This window comes from Chroicocephalus ridibundus, chromosome 2, assembly GCF_963924245.1.
Source record: "Chroicocephalus ridibundus chromosome 2, bChrRid1.1, whole genome shotgun sequence".
NCBI lineage: Eukaryota > Metazoa > Chordata > Aves > Charadriiformes > Laridae > Chroicocephalus > Chroicocephalus ridibundus.
The window spans coordinates 33,452,347-33,478,607 of record NC_086285.1 but is presented as its reverse complement, the minus strand read 5'-3'; the positions used below and the strand labels follow the sequence as shown (position 1 = coordinate 33,478,607).

General features: G+C 36.2%; 1 protein-coding gene across 2 annotated transcripts in view; it reads left to right on the top strand.

Annotated features, from left to right (window-relative positions):
* SNX13 (sorting nexin 13) overlaps nt 1-26,261 on the top strand; it is a 73,136-nt gene that overhangs the window by 16,923 nt on the left and 29,952 nt on the right. For both annotated transcript variants that reach the window (XM_063324954.1, XM_063324955.1), the window contains 11 exons: nt 6,180-6,292; nt 12,256-12,358; nt 17,176-17,265; nt 17,558-17,679; nt 20,097-20,218; nt 20,379-20,480; nt 21,091-21,179; nt 21,622-21,705; nt 24,158-24,296; nt 24,811-24,899; nt 25,749-25,848. In XM_063324954.1, the coding sequence (XP_063181024.1) occupies nt 6,180-6,292; nt 12,256-12,358; nt 17,176-17,265; nt 17,558-17,679; nt 20,097-20,218; nt 20,379-20,480; nt 21,091-21,179; nt 21,622-21,705; nt 24,158-24,296; nt 24,811-24,899; nt 25,749-25,848 (1,153 nt within the window). Of the gene's footprint in view, nt 1-6,179; nt 6,293-12,255; nt 12,359-17,175; nt 17,266-17,557; nt 17,680-20,096; nt 20,219-20,378; nt 20,481-21,090; nt 21,180-21,621; nt 21,706-24,157; nt 24,297-24,810; nt 24,900-25,748; nt 25,849-26,261 lie in introns of those variants that run through there.

The window sequence follows — 26,261 nt, the reverse complement described above, 5'->3', positions numbered from 1 at the left end:
TATAGAACTCTCTTCAAAACCCCGCTTGACATGTCTTTCACTTGATTGCGATAACTTTGGCAGATAGGAGAATGTGACTACAAAGATGTTAATGGTTTATTTCACAATTGTTAAATATTTCTCGTAGTACTATAACATAACAATTTCACTGCAGATGAAATTGGCACTCCAGTTGATACAGCTTTCCAATTTTACTTGTCATGCTAGTGAAGAGACGGTAATTTGAATCCTAAAATAATGTTTTTAATCACTTGACAAAAATGACACTCACCTTAATTATAGAAAGGTTTCTACATTAACATGTCCCATTTACGCTCAAAATGGAAGTCAAATTAAAAGGCACATGTGTAGAATTAACAAAATTAAACTTGACATCTACCGTATATGCAATCCTTGACGACTTTTTTCAATGTGAGCCCTGAGGTGGCATTAAATACATTTGGCAAAACATCATATTTAAAAAAGAAATTAGTTTAAACTACCCAAATGGCAAAGAACAGTTTGCTTATCACTCTCTAGTTAGAGACAGGTCAGCTGCTGTCATTTTTAAAATATTAACGGACAAATGTAACCAGATATACACGGTAGAAGAATTGTGGGCAAACAAGCATGGTTTTGTTTTCTAAATGACGCTGTTCTTTCAAAGCTCAAATTATTCTTTTGTAACTATTAAATTTGAAAATAATCACAAATGGCAACTATCAGAAGCGGTATGGGCCCTTTGAATGCTAGAGCTGTAAGGTTTAAGTAGTATGCTGCTGAAGACTGACGAGTGGATGTTCCAGAGCCCAGCCTTCCCTTAGGAATGTTCCTTGTTTCCCCTCCGGCCCTGTCTTCTCCAGACTTGACACCACAATTACTCTGAGCCTGTGGGGGAATGGTGGAGAGAGCAGAGTCCCTGGAACAGGAGCTACTGCCTGCAGTAGGAGGATGGTGGCACACAGAGCCTTGTGAGAGGGTATGCATGTGTCTGCTGTTTGGTGGCAAAGGGGACAATAGGAAGAAAAGGGCTACCTGTCGGCCGGGCTTCTGGAGTAGCAGTGGTTTTGCACTGAACGGGAAAAACACACATACCTTACTGCCAGTTGCAAGCTAAAATTGACAGCATTGGTTGAAATCCAAGCAACAAACCTATACTTACCTTGGTGAGTCATCAAGGCTGAGGATTTTGCTTAAAGATGAGATCTTGGAGAAAGCTCTGAAAGCAGGTCAGCTGGATTAAGCAAAAAAGAAATCTATTGAAGCTACTCTATAGTAAGACATAGTTGTTTTTGTTACTGGAGTAGATCGTTGCTGTTGTGGTTGGTACATTAAATCTTTGCCATGTTCCCATTGATTGGCCAAGAAGGCCAATGGCATCCTGGGGTGCATCAAGAAGAGCGTGACCAGCAGATCGAGGGAGATCATCCTCCCCCTCTACTCTGCCTTGGTGAGGCCACACCTGAAGTACTGTGTCCAGTTCTGAGCTCCCCAGTTCAAGAGGGATAGGGAACTGCTGGAGAGGATGCAGCAAAGGCTACAAAGATGATTAGGGGACTGGAACACCTCTCTTATGAAGAAAGGCTGAGGGATTTAGGTCTCTTCAGTCTGGAAGAAAGATGGCTGAGGGGGGACCTTATCAACACTTACAAATGCTTAAAGGGTGGGTGTCAGGAGGATGGGGCCAGGCTCTTTTCAGTGGTGCCTAGTGACAGGACAAGAGGTAATGGGCACAAGCTTGAACACAGGAAGTTCCATCTAAACATGAGGAGGAACTTCTTTACTTTGAGGGTGGCAGAGCCCTGGCACAGGCTGCCCAGACAGGTGGTGGGGTCTCTGCATCTCTGGAGACATTCAAAACCCGCCTGGACGCGTTCCTGTGCAGCCTGCTCTCGGCGACCCTGCTCTGGCAGGGGGGTTGGACTAGATGATCTCCAGAAGTCCCTTCCAACCCTGTGATTCTGTGATTCTGTGATTCTGTGATTCTGTGATTCTGTGATTCTGTGATTCTGTGATTCTGTGATTCTGTGATTCTGTGATTCTGTGATTCTGTGATTCTGTGATTCTGTGATTCTGTGATTCGTCTGCAAAATACCCTAGCTAATTCATAACTAGTAAATTATATTATGCGTAACTGCATGCATACTAAATTACAGTGGGATTTTTCTTCTCTTAAACTTTTGTTTTCAGACTGTGTGGCCTTAGTACACAGTTTCTAGGCAGTGAATCTTGTGGATTTACATAAGCTTCTGGGTGAATGGTCGCGTTAAGTTGCGTAGTCAGTCTTCCGTCGGTACTGTTAGCCGTAACAGTGTGCAACAAGGATCATCAAAATGTTGCGTTAATTATAAGGCAGAAGCCAAAGAAAGGAAAAGAAGATGTATATAAGAAAGCAAGTTCTTTATGTAGTACTTCTAGTAGTTGGCTGTATACTGTGGGAAAAATGGACAAAGCCTAGTCAAAAAAAAAAAAGCAAGTGTCATTGAGAGGTCGTAGCCTTGTTATCTGTAAGAGCTGAATCAAGCTCATGTGAATATTCACCTTGGTGTGTCCCTTCAGTGCACTGTTTGGGCTTACAGGCTGCCCTTTACTGCAGTTGTAGTTCATTTTGCTAAAGCAGTTCCATACTATGGGAAGAAAATAACTGTGTGTGAATATGATGCTATGTTATCCCCTTGTGTATGTGACCTTAATAGTACACTGCACAACTCTTTCCTTGTAAGACTTCAGACGTGAAAGATAAGAAGTGGTGATGGTGGGACTAACGTATGGCGTCTGTAGTGATGGTAAGCAAAAGTGGACAAAATGATGAGGTGGAATGGTGGTTGATCTGGAGTAAAGATCTTTCATATGTGTGTGTATGCATACAGTATGTACCCATACATGCCCACCACAGGATTAAGGCCTATATTCCTCCTTTAGCATTTAGGTTACTGTCCCTAGTTACTTGAAATTCAGTAATAGTACTATGGCAGTTCAGTTTGGAAGTTTGCCCTCCCAGCATAGGGCATGTCAGCTTCTTTTAAAGGGTCTGGGTAGTTGCTACTTAAATGCCAGCATTATACCATCTCTGCAGAAGACTGGCTTGTTCTTTCTGTCAAGAGCATTCACTCCTGCCAGTTAACTTTAGTAAGGCTAGGAAGAGCTTGAGTAAATCTGTGACTATTCTAAAAATAAAGTAAAACTAACTTGTAAGTAGTGAGGTTCGGATTTAAGTACTTGAGCTAGTTCCACAGTACTGACCAGCTGCATAGCCTTAAACTTATGTAACAGTTGGACTTTTTTTTTTTTTCCTTTTAATAATTGATTTTTGACACAGTAAAGGAACTTTATAAACAAAGTTTATGGTTTTGTCTGGGAGTCATACTGCTGAAGTCCTTTTAAGAAGTGTGAAGTTCCGGGAAATTTTATTTGCAGTCAGCCTAAATGGAACCATGCTGATGATTAGATCCCTTTGAATGTCTCAAAATCCATAAGACTATAAACCACCCATCTAAAGTGTACAAGAATTGGGCCAGTATCTGTTGTACTTACTGCAGTGTACCAAGTTGTGCGAGTTTTAAGAAATCCTATTAAAATACCAAATGAGATTTGAATCTCTCTAGCCATATGCTAAATTGCAAAACTAGAGCATAGGACAAAAGGTCGCTGTTCTATCTATTGGAGTTATAGAACTTTCTTTGTTAATTATGCATTCATCCAACTCTGAATACGCATCCTGCTATCTAGTTTAATTAAGTTTTGTTAAGTCATTTGGACTGCTTATCCCATATTTAGAACTTAAACTTTTTTGAATAATGCCATTAAGCGTACTGATTTTTCTGACAAAAACCCCCCACGATTAAATGTTATCTTCTGCATACATATCTTCCTGTTGCTTGTAGTGCCCTGCAGAAGTGATAAAATGTATTTCTGAGGGTGAGTACGAGGAATCTTCTTTGTGTATTGAAATGTAAACGTATAATGAGAGCTCATGTCTTTTTTAGTTAATTGTTGTATTTGCCAGTTTTTTTTAGATTGGTGTCCCTGTCCTTCTCTCTCATCCCCACCCCCAGACAGTTTATCTACTGTATTTACTTACTATGAGTCAACAAAATCACACTCAGCTGTGGACAAATTTTTATTTATTTATTGTGGCACTGATCTTCAGCATTTTAGATGTGTGGATTGTGTGGTTCATATCATCTAATAAAGCACTCTTTCAGCTTAAAGAGAATTGAATCACTTGCAATCCAGTTTTTGAATTGCAGCACTTTAATTGAACATATAAATATGCAGAAGAGTGTAATTTTTTCCAGCCTCAAACACCATGAAAAAAGCCAGTATAGCTTCTCCATCTCTTGCTATGAAACTTTAACGAGGAAGAAAATAGAATTTCATTTCAATGTTCCATTAAACTTATAATAAATTAGGAAGAATTAAATTATTCTGATGATTACAATTTACGTCTATGAAACAGTCTCTCCTTAGAGCTATGATTTTGCTTTTGGGCAGTCTGATGTCTTGCACTCAGAAAATAAATGAAGCTGCTTTATGTAGGAGCCTTGTTTTATATTATTTTTCATGTTTTATAGGATTTTAAAAGCTTCTTTGCCAAGAAGTTGATTTTTATGAATCCCATGCCTAAGGTGGAAAGATGAAATCTAAATAGTCCTTGTAGAGAAATAGGAGCTGTAAGCAAGCTTCTCCTGTCCTCCATATTAAAAGCTAAAAAAGGGCTCTTTGCAAATATGGTGTTCAATCTCTGCTTGTTTTCTAAATGTCAAACTGCAAGACGGGTTTATTTAAATACTTTCTTAGTGTTACTTGTTGACATAGCAGTTGTCTGAGTTCCCATCAGGGTGTCATTTGATCACTGGCAGGAAAGGTGTAAATTAGACAACAAAAAAAGCAAAGTTGATAACCTTAGAGCTGGAACAGTTTTGGTGGCCTATAAATACTTGTCATCATCGGTTTCACACTCTTGGGACTTGACTGAAACATGTTTTCCATATTGAACTAGAGACTAGATTGAATTAAGTTTGTATCCTCTTCGTTGACCGCATTGCAGTATTGTGAAGGTCCAAAACTATTGTAGCTCAGTTCAGATAGGTTTTCACTGCCTTGCTTTTTAGATCATCCCGCATATATGTATATATACGTACATACACACATCTATCTAGAGAGCTAGGTCAAGTGTGTATGTGTATATGAATGCATTTATACTGTAACTTACATTGACATAATAACCTGAATCTAGCTGCTCTTTTTGTACTCCTGGTGAATCTGCTAGCGCAGGTGCAGTTAGTTCTGCCTGCTGTGTTAGGTGAGCAATCAGCCCCAAAATCCCACCAGCCCCACTGATGATGCTCTTGTGGCTGACTTCAGCTGCACCGTGGGCTTCCCAAACAACCTTTGTCTCCCCCCACTGCCGAAGTGTCCGTCCTGCCTGCTAAGCCAGGTCTCTTCTAGGAATGCGATAATGCCTGCGTGGACAAAATGCTCATCTGTGATCTCTCCCTCTTTTTTTTTAATTAAATATATATTAAATTTCCTGATTTTTAAAACAGAATTGTATTTAGGTGTATTGGACAACTGTTTGAATGCTCTTGATTTCTGTGATAAAAATTGTTAGATACAGTAACTGGTTCCTTAAGTTTCCCTTTCTTTTATTTTAAGGAAAGAGTAATGGTAGACTTGTACCAAATATTTGGTGTACTTCCTGACCCATGTGTGACTTGCCTGGAGAAAAAGACACATAGTGGTGGTTGGCTGTGGAAAATTATATGTTCAGTTGTGTAAAATGAGGTTGTATTCACTTCTCCCTCTTCTGTTACAAAGCCTGCATTTTTCTTGGAAGTAGTGGAGAATTTCACGGCGGGGGGGAAAAGGGGATCTCAAGAAACAACAAAATGAGAATAGAGAAGAAAAAGAAATGATACTTCAGAGGGTTATAGTTGTATCTGAAGTGGGAGATGACTAACAATATTTGAAAGAAAAGTGCTCTAATATTAGTTAAACTGGACTACCAGCCCGCAATATAACTTGATAGCAATAGGCTTTTAAAAAATAAAGATAACTTTTATTTCATCAAGCAAAGCTTATTTCATATCTAGTTAAAATATACCAAGCTTTGTAGAAACTACAAATATTGCTTTAGAGACTTAAAGTTGTACGAATGTCATATTAATTATCCCTTTTCCATGTGTTCTTGTTTACAGACCAGTCTTTCCATATGGGGATGGGGAAGTCTTGGCTTTGTGCTTTTTCTAGTAACTTTTGGACCCTTCGCTATATTTTACTTTGCATTTTATATCCTCTGCTTTGTGGGTGGGTAAGTATACTACTTTGTGTTTTGTATAATTTACTATGAAAGTAAAATTTTAATGTGTATATTAGCAAATAGTTTGCTCTGAAAATCTGAAGTGACTTCTGTGTAGTGCATATTTCCACATTTGAGCAGCTCTTTATAAGCCCAGTTTTTTTTTTTTCTTGAAATCTTAGTTTTATCAAAAGTAATTTTTTTTTGGGCGTTGAATCGTCCTTATACTACTTTTGCCCAGGCAAAAGAAAAAGATTTCTGATACTAAAAAAAAAAAAAAAAGTAGCTATTTATAACAGGTGTTGGAGGACGAATACTCACACAAAACTAATGTTAACTGCAGTTCATACTTCCTATTACTATGTAAGTTCTTTTCCCAGGTACTTTATAAGTAATTATGTCCCCTTTCTTTATCACTGTCTCATTTCCCTGCCTAAGGTACTTCATTCATGAGGTGTGTGGAAATGATGCTACATCTTGAACGAGTAGATCAGTTCGGCAGCTGCATGCGTTTCATATTTTATCTATAGACAGGAAGGGAGCAAACAGATGATGGCTTTTGTAGTCTTTAGCACCATTATTACATTGTATATTATGATGTCTGCCTTGTAGCCATTACAACTTTTATTTTTAATGCCAAGTGTAAATTTATTACTGGGATATTCCTCCTTCCTCTCACTCATAAGACTAACCTGCAGGACAGTAACATTTCTAGACTCTCCAAGACGTGCTTGACTTATAATGGGGTGGTTTGGCTATCTTTAATATTATTTAATTTTTTCCCTTCTTTTGAAACACGCCTTTAACCTTCTTATTGGATACAGTACAGTACGTATATTCCTGTAAGTCTCAAAAAAAAAAAAGTAACAAGAGTTTAGTGGCTAGAATTAGAGCTGATGTGCTCGGGCTTCAGCTGTATTAAACTTGGAATTCCATCTCTGAGGAATCAGTCAGTCTATTAGAGCAAGGATTTAGTTGAAGTAAAACTAACTTTTAAGTAAGTGCTTTTGTCGTGCTGAGTCTCGATACATGTTTAAATGGCATATTTTGCTGTCTGTTTGTTCAGGGCAGAAGGCAAAAAGTTCGTCCAAAGGGCAAGAGTTCACCACTTACTGTTTTGTATTAACACTTCCTTAGTATTTGCAGTATGAAAAATAATGTGAGGTATAATAATTTCTTAGAAGCTTATCCTTTCTTCTTGCTCAGTTTCAGTTGTTTGGCTTTTCAAAGCTGTCAGTCAAAGCAGTCTCTCATGGGGCACGTCTGAAGTCAGCCACGGTTTGCCACGCTCACTCACGCTCAAGTCAGCTCTGATATCTCTTTGCTGTGATTCTTTTGCTGCTTTGGTTCATTTTCATAGGTAGTCAGTGAACGTTGATCTTAAGAATAAATTAATCTTGTGGTGGTGTATCTGTTAAAGCAGAATTTGTATCCCATCTTCCTATTATGTGTTTACTTATGGAGATAGATACGAAGTCTCAGTCCTTCCAGTAGAATGTCATTATTTCATTACTTTAATATACACGTCTTCTTGGCTAAGGCTGTGATCTGGCCCTTTTTTACACTGTTAATCTCTTTCAGTGACACACCTACTTTAATTTTAACATTCAGCATACAGATCTGTGAGTGCTAACTAGGTCAAATAGATTTATGTGTAAATTATTCTTGCCTGCTTTTTCTTTTTGAATTTATTCCTGTGAAGTTACGCAAAATACTTGGTCCTTTTTCTCTTGGAAACCAACAGAAATTAATGTTATGAAGTAGCTGCTTCACTTTAGATTAGCAATTATATATCCTAACATCATTTATATAAATTAAGAAAAAAAATTATTTGGGTTCATGATTATAGTATTTTCCTTAATACTTACTGTACCCTTATCTGGAGCAAAATAACAATTTTGGACATGGATTTTTGTGGTAGAACTTCATGTTGAAACTTGGAGTTCTTATCAAGTTTGGCATGCAGTTTTCTAACTTTTTATACTTGCTCAAAAACCAGTGGCCTGTATCAATAGTTTCTGACTTCCAGTAGCTGAGAGTTCACTTCTGTCCCCTTTTGCAGTTCTACAAAATAAAATGTTGACTCATAGCTGGTTGCACCCCTAGTAAAGTATAGGCCAGTGAGTTGTGAAGGAAAACAATGTTGATGCCATAGCTGTATCAACATAATTAATCTGTTTGTACAATTTCACTTCTGTTATGTGCTATCTAATTATTTCTTTTTGATTTGCTCTTAACTGTGAGTTTCCTCCTACACAGATAGCTTGTAGTAAGTGTATTGTTGTGTTCATGGAAGGATACTGAAACCATTTGTGTGTATTAATAAAAGCTTTAAATCAAAAGTTGTCTTTGTTTAATTTTGTTTTGTTTCAAGACTGATTAATAAAATGTTAGCTTTTTTTGTTTTGTAGTACATCCCTCTTCAATTCAGGATCTGGTAACTCATCAGTTAGGGAACTGAGCTCTTTCCAGCAAAAGCAGGAGGCAAAAGATAGATGTTGTTTCTTTAACCTGTGTAGCCAAGAGAAAGTGTTAATTTTCATGAAATATTTTTTGCTTCAAGTATCAGTGCAAAACCTTTAACCTGAGTGCTGCGCCTGTCTTACTGTCTGCCTTTCCTTTGTACCATGTACGTTTCTTACCTTACTTTCTCACCTTCCCCCTTTACTAAGGAAGTAAAATAAAAATAATGTCAATTGTGGCTCTGCCAACAGCATTATAGTTCTGATGTTATGAGAATTGAAATTTCTTGGACCTTCAATTGCTTTGCCATTTAAAGGAATTTGCTCTGTCGTCAAAAAACATAATTATTGATACTTAGTCACATCCATATATATGTGACTGGCTGCCTACACCGATGATTCTAACTGCTAACCAAATCAGGAATGGTTCTGAAGCTGCTTTTTGACTTTCACAAAGCATTCAGTTGAGGCTGTTATTTTTCAGACTTGATTGGGGAAAAAGATAAATCTGTGGACTTTATTTTTCCTTCTGTCACCTTTGTTCTGTTGTTAATCTCTCCCTGTGAAAAACTGGTCTCCCAATAATCTTTGGGAAAATTTAGCAACAAAAATTTAAGCAAAATACAATCTTTTCCTTTTTCTGTTCTATTCATATAGACAAAAGACTAAAATGACTTCTCATTTACTGCATTAAATATTCTGAATTAGAGGAGCATTTGTGCTGAATGGTCAGGCTACGTATACCTCTCTAATGCACACAAGATTTTAAGTTAGGGAATAAAATATATTAATTTCTGCTATAGAGGCAGAAGCTCCTAACATTTCTAGCTTAAAAATGAAAGTACTTAGAGGTATCTGAGAAAATGAGCATATACTTAAACTATTTTGGTAGCATAGTAGTATTGCGTCTAGCTCTGGGCCCCTTACTGTAAGAAAAACATGGACCTATTGGAGCAAGTCCAGAGGAGGGCCATGAAGATGATGAGAGGGCTGGAGCACCTGTCCTATGAAGACAGGCTGAGAGAGTTGGGGTTGCTCAGCCTGGAGCAGAGAAGGCTCTGGGCAGACCTTATAGCAGCCTTCCAGTACTTAAAGGGGGCCCACAGGAAACATGGAGAGGGACTCTTTAAGAGGGAGTGGAGCGATAGGACGAGAGGTAGCAGTTTTATCTGAATCTACCCTCTTTCAGTTTAAGATATTAGAAAAAAATTCTTTACTCTGTGGGCAGTGAGACACTGGAACAGGTTGCCCAGGGAAGTTGTGGATGCCCCATCCCTGGAAGTGTTCAAGGCCAGGCTGGATGGGGCTTTGAGCAGCCTGGTCTAGTGGGAGGTGTCCCTGCCCACGGCAGGGGGTTGGAACTAGATGATCTTTAAGGTCCCTTCCAACCCGAACCATTCTATGAATCTATGATTATTATTTTTTTTTAATAAATCATTAACTTTAGAAATGTCGTAACATTTGAGAGACAACAGATATATAATACATAGGTAGTTATTTCCAAGGCTTCAAGCCTTTTGAATAAAAAAAAAGGATCTCTGTCCTCCTTACCCCATCTCCCCCCAGGTTGCTCATACATGCTTGAAGTTAAAACTGATTTTTGTCCAATAAAAAGGCATTTTGAGTATGCTGCTTTCTTTAAAAGATGACTGGGGTTTCTAATAGAAAAGTGGTAGATAATAAAAAGAAAATCTGAACCTTATAATAAATAAAAACCCCCAACAAAATACCCCCCCCTTCCCCAAACCAAAACATCAGTTAACTTTTAAGCATATTATTTTAAGCATATTAAACTAATATTGAGATTTTTCTAAGCAAGTTTTTGTCCTTGAACTGAATTATAATGCTACTAGCACCATTGGTATTATGATTTTAAAGCTGTCTGGAAATATCTGGAGCAGAAGAGCAATTAGACCTGCTTTTATTTTTTCTCCTCGGATGTAGAAAGTACACGTGTTTGGCAGACAGATAACTGTAAGAGAATCAGAGTATCAAGTGAAACTTTCTTATGCATTATCACGCTACTGATAATAACCACCTCCCTGCTTTTGAGTTACTGAGCCTCTAGAGTACTTCAAAAGAAAGGTTCACAGTTCAGGAATTAAAACCTTCAAATGGCGTATTTTACCTTGGTTAGGAATTTTATTCTGATCCTATAAGTAAGAATATCACATGTCAACAGCAATCTATATTAATAGAATGTATTATTTCAGCACGTTTCAAGCCTGCAATAACTTTGTGAGTTCCTCTGGTCACAAATGTTGGTCACCTGGCCTTTAAACTGAACGCTTTGAAATTTGGGTTAGAAACTATGCGTGTTTAGCCATTCCAAGGCTAGTCTGAGCAGCAGTAACTTCATATGCTCATTTATTTTTTTTATGCTTGACTTTTCAAAGACTACATACTTTGGTTATGCTATAATTGGCACAGCCTCTAGGTTTTCATTTATTTCTTAGTAAAACCAGCTTTATGTTTATGTGTTTTTGTGCCCTAGTGTCATAAGCTGTAAATAAATTACTGCTGTTGTAGCAAGGTTGAAGTTTTTGTAATGGTTGCTTTTTCCCCTTATGCCTTCATTATATCATAAAGAAAACAATAATAAAATTAACTCCTGTCCTGCTTAACTATAAGTCATAATTTAAATGTCATTGTAGAATTGTGAGGGAGGAAGGTAATGAATTTGTGATCTAACATTCTAAATGGTCCAGGAGTGCATTTATTTAGATTTTACATGATGAATTAATTAAAAACAAAACACAAAGCAAAAAAAAACCCCAAAAACCTCACAGCACCCCAAAACCACAACACCTAGTGTTGAGTTTTTTTCTCAACTCTGTTCTTATGCAGCCTGGCAGGACTGCTGGTTTGGGTTTTTGTGTGGTTTTTTTTTGTTTGTTTTTTTTTTTTGTTTTGGGGTTTTGTTTTGTTTGGGGTTTCTTTTTTGGTTGGTTTATTTATTTATTTATTTTTCTTTTACAGCTTAAAATAAGGTCCCAGTTGAAAATTTTCTTACTGCTTGTTTAAATGTGTAGTCAGTAGTTGCTTACTACACTTAATACACATCAGTTTCTGCTTGGTCTGTGTTTTTGTGTCTTATGCCACAATGCAATGGTCTAAATGTATCTATTTCTTCATAGTGTTGAAGTAAAAGAATGTTTATATAAATACAACCAGAGCAGCTTATGTCCCCTCTTTCCATGTACTGATACTTGTGGTCATAGATAACATGCTGACACAGGTTCACCTCATGCAGCAGGGCTGTGTAGTATAAACTCTGCTATAGAGGTCTGCTATGTGATAAGAGTGTATCAAGACTTATAATACAAGACTGTGAAATTTTATACTTAGTATGGTGTCAGTTATCTTGAGGAGCGTGCTACACTCTGAAGGAGCACCACAAGAGTAAACAATGAGAACTTTCATATATTGTCATTTTTATAACTTGTAAAATATTTTCTAGAGCGGGGGGAAAAAGATGACTTGTTCTAGCTGGTCTTTCTTTTTCTATTTTAGGGGGTTTGTGGTTACTCTTTTATTTGGAAAAAGCAACTCAGAAAAATACCTTGAGCAGTGTGAACATTCGTTTCTTCCTTGTACATCAGTTGGGATCCCTAAGGTAAGGAGAGTTTACTGGTCTCAACTTCTAGATCATATTTTATAACTTTGAAAATTAGAGTAACACTAATAATCACTTTTAATCTAAGAATTGTCCCTTTTCCCAAAGTAAAAAAGCCCGCTTTTATATTTTTAGTCAGATGCAATGTGCAAGTGAAGTGCAAGACTTTTCCTTTTTGAAATACAAGCTTTTTAAGCATTTATGGAAAGTTTGTTTCAAGTATTGTTTCTGGCTTCATTATAAGAAATGAGTAAGATATAACTGCCTAATACTGTCTGTGAGGGACTTACTAAACCGTTCCTTTCTACACTGCTTATGTGTATTGGGTTTTTTTGGGGGGGAATGGTAGCTCCTTCATGCTTTTTCTTGCACAATTGTCACGACTATTTAGGATTCTTCCTTCACTGGATCTCCAGTCTCCTTCACTGGTCTCTCCAGTTGTGATTCTTTTGATTGTTTGTGGTCAGAAAGTTGCTTGCCTAATTAAGATTGAGCTATTATTAAGTCTAGATTTACAGTACTTCAGGGATGTAGAAGTTGCTGTCTTTGACTGTCTTTAAGACCAAGTGAAAATCTTGGAAATGTATACAGAAATATGGAGCAGCAGTGGGATCCCCTTTTCAGTGCTCTTCTTTTTTTTTTCTTTTATTTTTTTATTTTTATTCTTAATTGTTAACAGACACATCATTTTGGTTGATGGACCTAAATTCAGGATTCCTAATTGGATAAGTCTGCATCTGTTTAGTACAGAATAAATTCTTAATAGCCAAGAGGTAGAATTTATAGGAATTTCTGGTTTATGAACTGATACATTTTGGCAGCTCAGAAGTTTAGAAATATCTTGGCCTAATCAGTTTGTACTCATCAGAATAGAGAAAACACTTTAACCCAAAGATTACTAGTTATGTTATATTTAATCTTACAGCTGTTTTGACTGAAACATCCTGCCCTTTCTTAGCTGTAAGGTCACACTTCATGTTATCTGTGAAAGCAGGGAGAGTGGTTCAACTTTCTTATCAGTAGCATATAGAAATAAACATATTTCGTGATTCAGCGGGATGTTTTCTAATCACAAAACGTTTTTTTGTGAATCGTAAGTGACCTTTTCCCTTAAGTCTTTGAATCTGTTGAGATAAAGCAGGAACTTCAGTATATTGTAAACCATAAAGTAACGTCATTGGACCAAATGAAAAATACGAAGTTTAAGGTTGAAAAAGGGCAAATCAGCAATGAACTAATGATTCTGTTCTGTTAATGAAACCTCATTTTAGGAGACTAAAGTTCTTGGTGCTATGCAGACTTTAGTGCTTATATGAACTTCTTTAATTTGAGGGTGGCAGAGCCCTGGCACAGGCTGCCCAAGGAGGTGGTGGAGTCTCTGTCTCTGGAGACATTCAAACCCACCTGGACGCGTTCCTGTGCAGCCTGCTCTCGGTGACCCTGCTCTGGCAGGGGGGTTGGACTATGTGATCTCCAGAGGTCCCTTCCAACCCCTACCGTTCTGTGATTCTGTATGATATGGATTGTGGAGTGTTGCTTATGTCTCATGTTTTGAGAGCATATTTACAAGAAGTTTTTCTGTCTTTTAAATTTCCTCTACATTGCTGAAACTTCTACATTCATGTTACTTCTTTGAGCTCAGTGCATATGTATGCTCTGGTTGCCTTATAAAAGAATAAAATGTTGGGGGTTTTTATTGTGTAACCCTTAAAAATTCCATAGTTTGACTTCTGGTTTGAGTGTGGATTATTGACACATTACTTTTCTCAACTGACCTGTCTTAGACTAACCTCTGGATTTAAGTTTTGAGTATGAAAGTGTTTGTTTTTAGCTGGCTTACCAAATGTTGTTTGAAGTTGTTCATCAACTAAAATCTGTTTGCCTTCTACAATAGTGTTTTGTATTTCTTTTTTGCCACTGTATTAAAAGAGCATTAGCTAGTTTAGCTGAGCTTTTCAGTAGCAGTGCAAGAAGACATGAGTCCTAACCAAAACCAAATGTGTGGTTTGCTTGGGATTCCTATTTGCAATTTCTGTATTAAATTTCTGCTGACTTATCCTTATTGGAAAGTAATGTTTTTAACTTGAAATTGTTTTCATGTTTAAAACCATTGTGGCCCTAAGTGGTCTTGAACAATTAGTATTCGTTCAAGTGGCAAGTGCATGGGTTATGCTTCTTTTGTGAACCAAGTATAAATTGAATTTGTGATACTGTATTTTGAGAATATGTTCTGTTTAAGAAACTCTTTTCCCCAAGGGCAGTCAGAGTGTTATTGATTGTTTTGATGGCTTTTTGTTTGTTTGTGGATTATTTTTTTGTTTTAGGCTAAAGATGAATATTCAAATGCTTGATTTTAAAGAAATAAGTTATAATTCAGGGCACCAAGATTGTGGGTGGAAATAATGTGTAGAATGTACCAGCTCCAACAAAGGATTTAGTGCAGATCAGTTTCCTTAGTTGTCACTTACTATACTTATTAGCAAATATATGATGAATGCTTCAGTATTAGGAAGAAATATATGTAAGTTTGGAAAATTATTTACCTTTCTGCTATATTTTTTTGTTTACATACATACATAAAGATTATTTTGCAAGCCTTCTGTATGACTCAGGAATGTACTTGATGTCATAATGTACTGTCTCTGTAAGATACACAATTGCCTGCAGGTTTGTATTGAAATAATGTTGAGTGAAAGGCAAGTTTAGAGCCTTCTGAACTGTGAACTGGAACGCCATTTTCCATAAAAATTATAGATTCTGTCCAATTTTACCAGAAATGTGGAATGTCCAGTTGTTATCATCATTGACGTCTCATGCTTCATGCAAAAGACAGGGAGTTTCTGTAGGCTGGATACAATATTGTCAAATTACTGTAAGTTGTTATCACTGTTCTAAGTGCTAGTTGCATATTTGATCCCTGACTTGTCCCTGAGTCTTTATTTTGAGTCAGTTGATCATATACTATGTTATGGATTAGATGCAGATTTGTAAATCCCGTGTCTTGTCCATTCATGAAAGCCTGTGACCGCAAATATGTGATTTGGGAAATAGCAGCACAGTCCAAATAAGGCGTTTTTCATCTTTAAGTTAACTAGCGTAGTTTCAAAGAAGGACTTCAAAAATATCTGTTAGTGCAGCGAAGAAAAAGTATGAAGTCTACTCAGTCACTGCATGTACATAAATATTTCACTAGGGAAAAAAGAATATGAAAGAATGGTCTAACCCCATAGTTGGCTCTGCTTTGAGCAGGAGGTTGGACAGGATGACTTCCTGAAGTCCAGACCCAAACCTGAAACCTATGAGCCGATGAACATTCAGATTTTTACCACATAACCTTGCATATTCTCTCTGTATCCCTTTCTCCTTCTTCTGTCTCCTGCTTTTTCTTCTCTGTTTTCCAAATGTGGTTTTATGCATGTAGTCCTCAAACTTCAAAACTCTCTTTTAACAATTTTGTTTGGCAATTTGAATTGTGCTGTGCTTAGTAAAAATATTTAATCATTCCATTCTGTATTTTTTTTGTATTTTTGACACCGTCGAGACAAAAAATATTTTGCAAATTCATTCCTATGTAGCTGTAGTATTGTTTGAATGTAAATCAATTTTATTCGTATTCAAGTAGCATTGAACTGTTCCCTTGTCTTGAAAGTTAAAAAGTATACAGAATTTTGCAACAAAATACTTTTTTGTTGTGTTACAGAGTTGTTTAAGTAGGAGGAGAATTGTTTTCTGGCATCGGGTATTTCCCTGCCATTCACTGTTAACTGGTTTGAATGAGAGATACTTAGGGAGAGCCACGTAGAATAGAAACACTGGACCACGCGGTTGTAATTGTTTTCATTCATGGTTTTTGTTAGTTCTTCTATCTTTACAATACAGTCATCACTTTCTCGATCGAAGAATAAAATAACCTGATTTTTTTGAACAGTGGTGTAGGTTGTTGGATTGTTATTTATGTGAAAATAAAGAGGTTTATTGCAGATTTCAAGTTAAGTTTGTACAAAGACACAGTTCACTCGGAGAAGCACTGGTAATGGGTGTTCTTTTTCAGTATGTCATTGGCCAAAAGTCAGCTCTGATGAAGTCATCGTTGGAGTTAACTGCTCTGAGCTGCGAGTCCTTCTATAAAATATTTTTTTACCCCCTTATCAATTACTTTTTAAAGATTCATCTGTCAAGTAGTGATGGTACAAAAAGTAATTTCTCTTCTGACATATAGAATAAACTAAGATGGATAAAGAAGTGTAGAGGAAAAAAAAAACACAACAGTTACCTGCCTGAGGTCGCACAGGAAGTTCATAATCAAGTGTGGAACTGGGGTCTTACCCGCAAACTATCTTGTGCTGCTGTCGTGTGTCCCCCCTCCCTCCTTTTATAACTATTTACTTCCTTCTGATCAAGTATTTTAGCAAACCTGCTCCTTTACAGTAAGCAAGAAGTAGGTTTTCAGATTAATTCCTCACCATTATTTACTATATAATGAAAAATACAGATATTATTGTTGCCCAGAGAGGTTCTGTATGTCCCATCCCTGGAAACGTTCAAGTTCAGGCTGGACAGGGCTCTGAGCAACCTGATGTAGTTGAAGATACCCAGCCCATTGTAGAGTGGGTTGGACTAGATGACCTTTAGTGCTCCCTTCCAACCCAAACCATTCTGTGATTCTATGATTATATCTTATCTACTCTATAAATCATAATAATAGGGGAAATGTTGTATAAAGTTGTTACTGGAAGGATACATATATTATAAACAGTGGAGCTGATTTTTAATTATAGTTAAAACCTACAAAGTTACATTTCCTAATCTCTTTCAAGTGCATAGAAGAAATGAAACGTGAAGCCAGACCTATTAAGATTGACAGAAGACTGACAGGTGCGAATATAATTGATGAGCCTTTGCAACAGGTAAGTTCTAACCAGGACTATTTAACCTACTTTTATTTTTGCATGTATTGACTATGTAATATCTAAGGACTTAAAAGACAAATAGAGGTTGAGAAATTTTATCGTATTTGAGAGTGGTAAGTGAAAAAACACCGAGCGTGGGCCAGGATATTGCATAATGGTAGGGGAGTATGGTTCATTATGTTAACCTTTTAAGATAACTGCTGTTGCATTATCATCCACAAAAAGCTATTTTATATTTTGCTGTGTTTCATTCATTAGTTTATCTTTATTTTTTACTTTCCAATTTCAGGTAATCCAGTTTTCCCTGAGAGACTATGTGCAGTATTGGTATTACACGCTAAGTGATGATGAATCATTTCTTCTGGAAATCAGGCAGGCTCTTCAGTATGCACTTGTTCAGTTTTCTGCCAGGTAAGATTATTTGTATTTACATCAATACACTGCCTAAGCAAGGGGACAAATACCTTTGTGGGTTGTGTGATAGTAGATAAATGATTAAGTTTATCTGTTGGCATAGTTCAGTGCATGTTTACAGAAAGAATAATCTAAGAACTACAGCCTTTGCTGATCTCTTAAGGAATGAGTGGAGTTAACGTTTGTAGTCATGGTCTTTTGCAAAATGGCCTCTTCAAAATTCAGATTAACGTCTAATGTTGCCGAATAGATTTTATATTTTTTTTTTTCTGCAACTTAAGCATTGAGTTGCATAAATCATCACCTTTTTATATGCAGGTTTGTTTTCATATAAGCAGCAGGGCTGTTTCCAAGGTGAGTCAATTTGAAAGCTTTTAATTCAAATATCTGTATCAGCTCAGATGATTTTTAAAAGTGGTATTGCTCTTCAATATGTAAGAACAAGTGAGGGTTTTTTTTTTTTTAAGGAATGGTTATCTGGGGAATGAAATAATGTGACACATATGTAAATCTTTTTTAAAAATAGGTTTGATTCAGAACAAATGGCTAGTTTGCTGATTGTCCTATGTCTTTTCTGCTGTTGGCTAATCAAGTAGGAGTAAGTCAGGGAATTTGGGAAATTAGGGATCATCTTATTTCTCATCCCAGCTACCGCACGCCTTTATATCCATCTGCTTCTTTGTTAAGTAACGATTTCAGGTATTCATCCCACTGTGCTGACTGTTACCTGTTTTCTCTTCAGAAGGGGTTGTGGGTCACCTAAATACAATACGAAACTTAGCAATTTTGAGGTGGTGTTATCTCCTCCCTCTGTTGACTTGAAAATGTAGGCCAGCGTGCTTTGCTGGCAAGAAATGCCAAAGATGGAGAGCTAGGTTTAATGCTAGGAAAAATTCATTACAATAAAATCTGATTGAGTGTGAAATAATGGAAATCCTAGGAAACGGCGTTGGAAATAGTGAACACTAGGCTAAATATAGCTGTATGTTACAGCAAGCAATCCTGTGCTTATGTGAAATGGACCTGGCTACCCAACTTCAGTGTTTTTGTCTATTTGGCAAAATTACTTCATTAAACAACATCAAGCACTGAGTTTGTGTCAAAGCAAGCCAAGTTATAGCAAATTTATTTTTTTCCTACAGTACTCCGGCTCTTCAAAAATAGCTACCACTCTTGTGCAGTTGTGTTCTTCTGTACAAATCAAATCAGTTTCACAGGGAGCTGCGGTTGTTTGTTATTATTAAATGATCTAGTGTATTTATCACGAATGTAGCTGGATATAGCTGTAGAAGTCTTAGATTAGTACCGTGATCTCTAATTTCATATATCCTGTGAGCTTCTGGAGAGAATGAGTACAGTGAGCTATTTTTTTTTTTTTTTTTTCCTTCCTTGAGAGCTGCACGTTTGGAAGACTGATGTAAGGCTGCCACCTAGTGTGTTTTGTATGATTTGCGGACTGTGCCGATGGTGGATCTGGATTATTGATGGTTTGGGTTGATGGTTTTGGTTGACTGCCTTTTGAGACAGCTCTGCTTCTTATTTCCACATCTAGATCTTGCAGTAGGCTTCCCTCTCTTCCAGAGTTCCTTATCTCTTTCTCCCATTTTGAGGGAAGAAAGAGCAGGTGAGAGAATAAACACAGAAAAGGAAGTGTTGTAGAAGGATTCTGCTATAACAAAGTAGATATCTGACAGAATTCAGGTAGTGGAGTACTTAATGCAGAGTAAAAGCCATCACTAACATCTAGCTTGTTAAACCTATAACGCACAAGTGCCGTTTCAGTTTTGCTAGTAAGGCCATCACAAGAATATCTCTGCATCTGTTTCATGCCACTAATGAAATGGTTTTATGCAAATCTAACAGTGACAGTTTTCTGATGCAAATCTACGTACACTACTGGAGAGTCGCACTATCTACTTCTCATACAAGCTGTGAAATCAGTTGTTGATGATATTATGTTGCTGTAGTTTCAAATGAAATGTGCGTTTTCTCATTCATGCGTATACTACAAATTCAGAAGAAAATTGTTTTGGTTGGGAGCCTTCTGAAATGATAGAAAGTATGGCTGGAAAAGATCTGGAGTGTATTTTAGTTTTAGGTTGTAGGTGTTCATAGGCTGTTTATATCAGTGTTTTTCGCAGATATTTGTCAATATCATGAATCAGAACGCTATTTCCAGATATTAGTGTTGACCTTAAAGTCTATAAAGCATAAATATTAATGTGTTGTTACAGTGGTGTTTTTTCAACATTTTATTTGTTTTCAGTGAATAGGTGATTAGGAGACTTATTTCTTTGCTTTTCAGTGTTTACTATCAGTATGGCTATTGGCAGGGATGAAGAAGTAGAAATTTATTATTGCTCTTTGTATTTAGGATAAAATAATTACTTTTCATGGCGGTTCTTTTCTGGTAGGTCAAAGGAAACAGACTGGCAGCCTTATTTCACTACACGACTTGTTGATGACTTTGGCACTCATCTTCGAGTTTTCAGAAAAGCTCAGCAAAGAATAGCAGAGAAAGGTGATCAGATGAAAGGTAATGTAATGATTTAAATAGGTTTGGGGTTTTTTTGGATTTGAGTAGGCAGGTATCTAGATATGTGAAATATAGTTATCTTTATTTTATAATTCAAATTTACTCTCAAGGTTCTGATCTTTACAAAAAAGTATGTTTCTTTTTATTTTCTTTTGTATAGACCAAGCTGAGGACCTTGTAGATACATTCTTTGAGGTTGAAGTTGAAATGGAAAAAGAAGTCTGTCGTGATCTAGTCTGCACTTCTCCCAAAGATGAAGAAGGTCTGTCAATATTATCTTCTGAAGTGATTTTAGTATAGCAGTCTAAATTAAAATACTAACAATTGTGTTAACAATATGAAATATACTGAAATCTTAGCATGTAATTTTCAAAGCTATACTGTAACTATGTACGTATTTAGTTATTCCTCTTTTCATTGCAAGAATTTTAAAGTAGAAATATGTTTTCTGGGAGGCAGGGGAAGGCTTTGCAAATTTTTACTGATTTTTTTGTTAGATCTGCCTTTCTTACCACTACTCCATAGCCTTCATTAAAAAAAAATCAGTTTTGTCTTTTTGGACAAAGTGTGAAGGAGGGGAAGAAAGCCCTGTATGTGTTAAATAAGGAAAATACGTTGGAATTAGTTTTTTTGGTTCTCGGAATTTGGCTTTCTTTTTTCTTGGTTTTGAGACTCTAGATCTGTCTCAGGTTTACGTCAGTGCTGCGTATTTTTGGTCTGAAAGGTGTTACAGTGATGTTTGGACTATAAGAATATATATTTGAATTTCATTTTTTGGATTTATCTGTTAGTTTTTATGACATCAGGTAAAATGGGAAGTAATATAAAATTGTGTTAAGCGTTTTTTTGGTTTTGTTTTTTCTCCTCCCTAGGATTCCTAAGGGATCTGTGTGAGGTTTTACTGTATATATTGCTACCTCCTGGAGACTTCCAGAACAAGATCATGCGATACTTTGTCAGGGTAAGTACAGACTCTAAAGGCCATCCCAATTCTTTGTTTTAATGCCATCATAAATTTCAGATCTGAGCTGCTGCTCTTATTTTATTTTGTGAAATTGATCTAATTTAATATTAGGTTATTTTAAATGCACTACAATCTTGAAAAGTATTTAATAGCAGAGAACAGTTTGTGTGAAACATTTTTGAAGTTTCTTTTTGCTCTAGCAACATTAGAAAAGCCTGATAAGATGGGTGTTGTTTTTCTTGAGATATTAACATCTTCTAACGTTAATTGGGAAGGGAATGTGTTAGTGCCTGTTGATTTTTTTTTTTTTTTTTTTTTTCTTCCCTCCTGTAGCTAAACATTTTTTTGTTTAGGCTCTACACAATGATTTCTAAATTGTTGCAATTAGATTAGCTTTATGAATAAACATATAAAAATGATTTATTATATTGTTTTGCAGGAAATCCTCTCCCGAGGAATTCTTCTTCCATTAATAAACCAGCTCAGTGATCCTGATTATATTAATCAGTATGTCATATGGATGGTAAGATTTATAATGTTTAAAATGAGAGATAATTCCTGAATATGTTCATATAAAGCTTTACTTGTGTTTCCTGTAATCATAGCAGATAGATACCTGGTAGAAAAGTTACCAGTGGACATATTGCCAGAGATAGTAAACTTACGGCTGCTATACTAAATTTTTTATGTATATACACACACACATACATAAACACACACACACATATTCTATCTGTATTATATGTGCTCTGCGTTGCGGTTTGGCAAAAGTAGGCTGACTGATGACAGATGTATGGCAAAGTGTAAAGTTGAGTCCTCTGACTGTTTTACTTAGCTGTTCAGGAAGTATGGCAGTAACCTTGGAAGACTTTTCATTGACTCTCTTTTTTCAGTGTGTCCTTTAAAGCTTAAGAGGCCTCCAGAATGACAAGTAATAAGACTTTTTTTTTTTTTTTTTTTTTTTTTTGCCTCTGCTAAGGAATTTCAGGGTGGGGGTTTTTAGGGATATTTGCGGTAACCCTTAATAATTTAACTGAATGGGAAGAAACAGAATCTTTACTTCCATATCTCTCTAATGCACCTGCAAAAAACCCCAACAAACCTTTAAACAAATACATATAGTAAAACTAAAATAAATAGAATATTCACACTTTAATTAATTTTACTTGTATTTTTTTTTTGCTATGCAAGTTGAAACTTATGGTTTATTATCGTTTGTAGGTCATGAGTCAAGCTTTAATTTTTCTTTCCCCATGTTCTCTCTACATTTATCCATATATTTTAGTCTTAGAGTGTGCATTCAAGTACTATGCTGAAAACACCCTCAGAGTTCACAGTAAAAATTCTTACATACGGAATAAATTTGAGTGTACATGTACAGTATTTCCTTTACTCCAGCCATTTCCACTTCTGTAAAAGTTTGCACGCTGCTTTTCTTACAGGACCTAACTTTAACATGAAAAATACTGCTGCTCATATGGACCAAGCGTTTCAATTTTTGTTTCCCCTTTCCTCCTACGCATGTTCTTTATTTGTAACTTGGCCTCATTCTTTATTTACTGAGCACTGCCCCCAGCTGCATCCAAAGATAGCATTCTGTGGTTTTTATAAAGCTTTCTGTTATGATGGTGATGTCCCAAATATTAATCTTCGTAATTGCTTTCTGAGATGAGGAAGTAAATGTGCTGGGGGTAAGATAAGGAAGAACAAACGCTTTCAAAAACTTAATACAAGTCTTATGAAATGAGAATTGTTGCAGAAATTAGAGACAGAAGTAGAGATGACTCAAATTCTGGTTCCTTTTGGAACCTTTGACATAAAATCAGATTTGAAGAAAAAAGCTTGATTTCTGAAAATGAGAAGCTTAATTCCATGTTCCTAGGCACACCTTAGTTTGATAGTAATTCTCTTGCAATAAAGTGTAAAGCTTCAATATAAAATTATAAGTTATTTCAAACTTGTCTCCTCACTGTGAAATTCACATATTTACAAAATGTTTGAAGTTCAAGTGTTGCTGCTACTATTACTTTTTTAAAAGCAGATTTGTAGGAAGATTTTCTATTAACTTTGGTCAGAGGTTTACACTTTTCTCATTGTCTTTGCTCATGGAGCTCATGTCAGTGCACTTCTGCGGTACAGACCAAGTATTACATTTCCAATCTCAAAGCGAGCGTTTATGAAGGATGTGGGTGAAGTGACTTTTTTGGTTTGAGATGGTAAAGACGGCCATTGCTAGAACTCAACCCACTTCACCTGCGTGCACATGCTGTAAAGCTGCCAGCCTTCCCCTGATCTCTGTGCTGGGTTCACAACACAGTTTCCAGTGATCTCAGCAGCACAGCAGGCTTTTGTCACTTTCACAAATTCCTTTGAGTCTCTAGAGCAGGTTCACCCTGTGCCAATACTGGGAAAAGAGTATATATTGAAATAGCTTAATTGTATTTACAAGGGTATCTGAATTAGGTTTTCAGAGAGGAAATTAATTCAGTCACTTCCTATTTTTTTTTTCGCCCAGTAGGTTATGGTTACGTTGGAGAATGCTTTAATTCTTTTAGTGATTCTGTATCTTGAGAAGCCATTACATTGGAAGAATGTATGCTTGCAGGAGACCTTGGCAAAGCTGAAACCAGTTCAGTGGTCTCACCAGTTTCTGCCTACTTAGCTAAGGAGATGGGTAATAGCAGGAGGTTGATTGGCTTTTGGGTAAGGTCTTCATTAAGGAGGTTGACACACTTCCCATGTGTCTTTATACTTCTTGAAAACAGAAAATGTCAGTCTGAAATAGGTTTTGACTGTGTTCATGGATCCTCTTTCTTGGTCCATGTAAAATTTTGGTATTGAAAGGAAGAAAAATTTTGGTATTAGAAACATCAAAGTGTTTCCAAAATGTTGCACAAATAATTCATTTGTGAAAAATCAGGTCATGTGCTTTTACCTGTTTTGCATTATTCACACTGTAAAACTTTCTGTTTCAGATTCGTGATTCCAACTGTAACTATGAGGCCTTTATGAATATTATTAAATTAAGTGATAATATTGGAGAGTTGGAAGCAGTGAAAGATAAAGCAAGTGAAGAACTGCAGTATCTTCGATCTCTAGATACAGCGGGAGATGGTTAGTGCTGTGTTGTTTTACAAAATATGAAATGCATTTACCAGCGTGATCTCCAAAGAATATTCAAAAACTTTAGAAAATAAAAATTCTGATGCAGCATGGTATGAAGTCTTTTGTTATTTTAAAAATAAATAATTAATAAGTGATGTGTTAAAACTGTAGTCTTCATATGTGTGGGTTTTTTTTAAAAAAATATAGACTAATTGGTTAGGTATGTATACTTCTACTGAATTGAAACTTGCCTGGCTGGTGGTTCTGAATTTCAGTAATACTTTAGGTATTAATGGGTGGTGAATTAACAGTTAATCTGAAAAAGGAAAGAGAAAAATTTTTTTTTTCCTGTTCACTTCTGTCAGTAAGGTATTTAAATGGGGGGGGAAAAAAACCCTCCTGTACGAAGCTGATGTGTTTTGTATGTGGTATGTCCCTTTTTGAATGATACTTTTAGAACATTTCAGAAGAAGAGTTTATTTGCTTATCTGCATTGCTTAATCCTCTTTGTTTTTGCTTTCAGATATCAACACTATTAAAAATCAAATAAACAGTTTATTATATGTTATTAAAGTATGTGATTCAAGAATTCAGAGGTTGCAGTCAGGAAAAGTAAGTGTTTTAGAATTATTTTTTTTTTTTTTTAGTTCCAAAAGAGTGAAGTTGCAAACAGCTAAGTAGTTTGGTCTAGCTTTTTAATTCTTGCATTTTGAAACACAACTTGAAGTATGCAGTTAGAGGAATACATATACAAGTGAAGTCAGTCTTATATTTGTGGTTTAAGTGTGGAAAGAATTTCTGAAGGTTCAGATGTTTGGAGTTTTTTCAATTCTGTCTTTAGCACTTCAGATATGTCAGTACATCTTAAAACTATTATTACCTTCTCAATACACAAGTTAAACCAAAATGTTACACAGATGCAAAGCATCTTTGTATTTATACACCTAGATTCAGTTCTGTTTTGCTGCTCCGCTGCATACCTGGTGTGCCTCAAGCTTATTCTTTGTCAGAGATCTCTTTTCTTGTTGATAAAGGTACCAAGAAATGTCATATTAACAGAAGAAAGTTGGGCAGAGATGAATTTAAGTTGTGGTGATCTGCACCCCATCAAATTCTGAAATTAGTTCATCCTTATAATTCATTTTCATGCTACTATCACAGTTGGTGAGGGATTTGGGATTAATTTGACCTGTATAGTATTACATGAACAGCAGTGTTAAAAGCCAGCTTCCCATGCAGCAGAAATCATCTGTGTTGAAGACAAACAGTTATGCGACCATGACCTTATGATCTAGATCTTCACTTATTAGTGATTGTGAAAATAACTAACCATTGAGAGGCTTCTTTATTATCTAGAATGTAAAATATTTTTTTTATTACGTCTGCTTTGTGGTAAGCAGAAGTTTTAAAAGGTGATTTAAAAAAATAACACCTGTGAACACACTGCACTGTCTCTTACAGGAAATAGATACTGTGAAACTGGCAGCAAACTTTGGAAAACTTTGCACAGTCCCTCTGGACCATATTCTGGTAGACAATGTTGCACTACAATTTTTTATGGGTAAGTGTTAATTTATCTGATCTTTTTTGTTTATAAAGAATATGCTAACTCACAGGATTGTACACTTGAAAACACTGAATATAGGTGTCTATTGAGAGCTAAGTGTGTATAGGCCCCTTCCCAGAGGGAACCAAAACTTTTTTGCAAATCAGTCCATAATTAACTGTTCAGAACACCATACTCAGTACTTCCAAAAACTTGTATTAAGCTTGTTTCAATACTCTAAGACTCTCCTTGCAATGTGTCTTGGTCTGTCACGTAACAGGTTTGTTCTGTTTAGAACAGAAACATTGCAAGAATTGCTTAGAGGTTTATAATTGGAGTGACTCTGAAACTTCTTGCAATTGTTAGTCTTTTGCCGGTCTCACTGAAGCTTGTGGAACTAATGACTATAGATGTTAGATTGAAGTTTA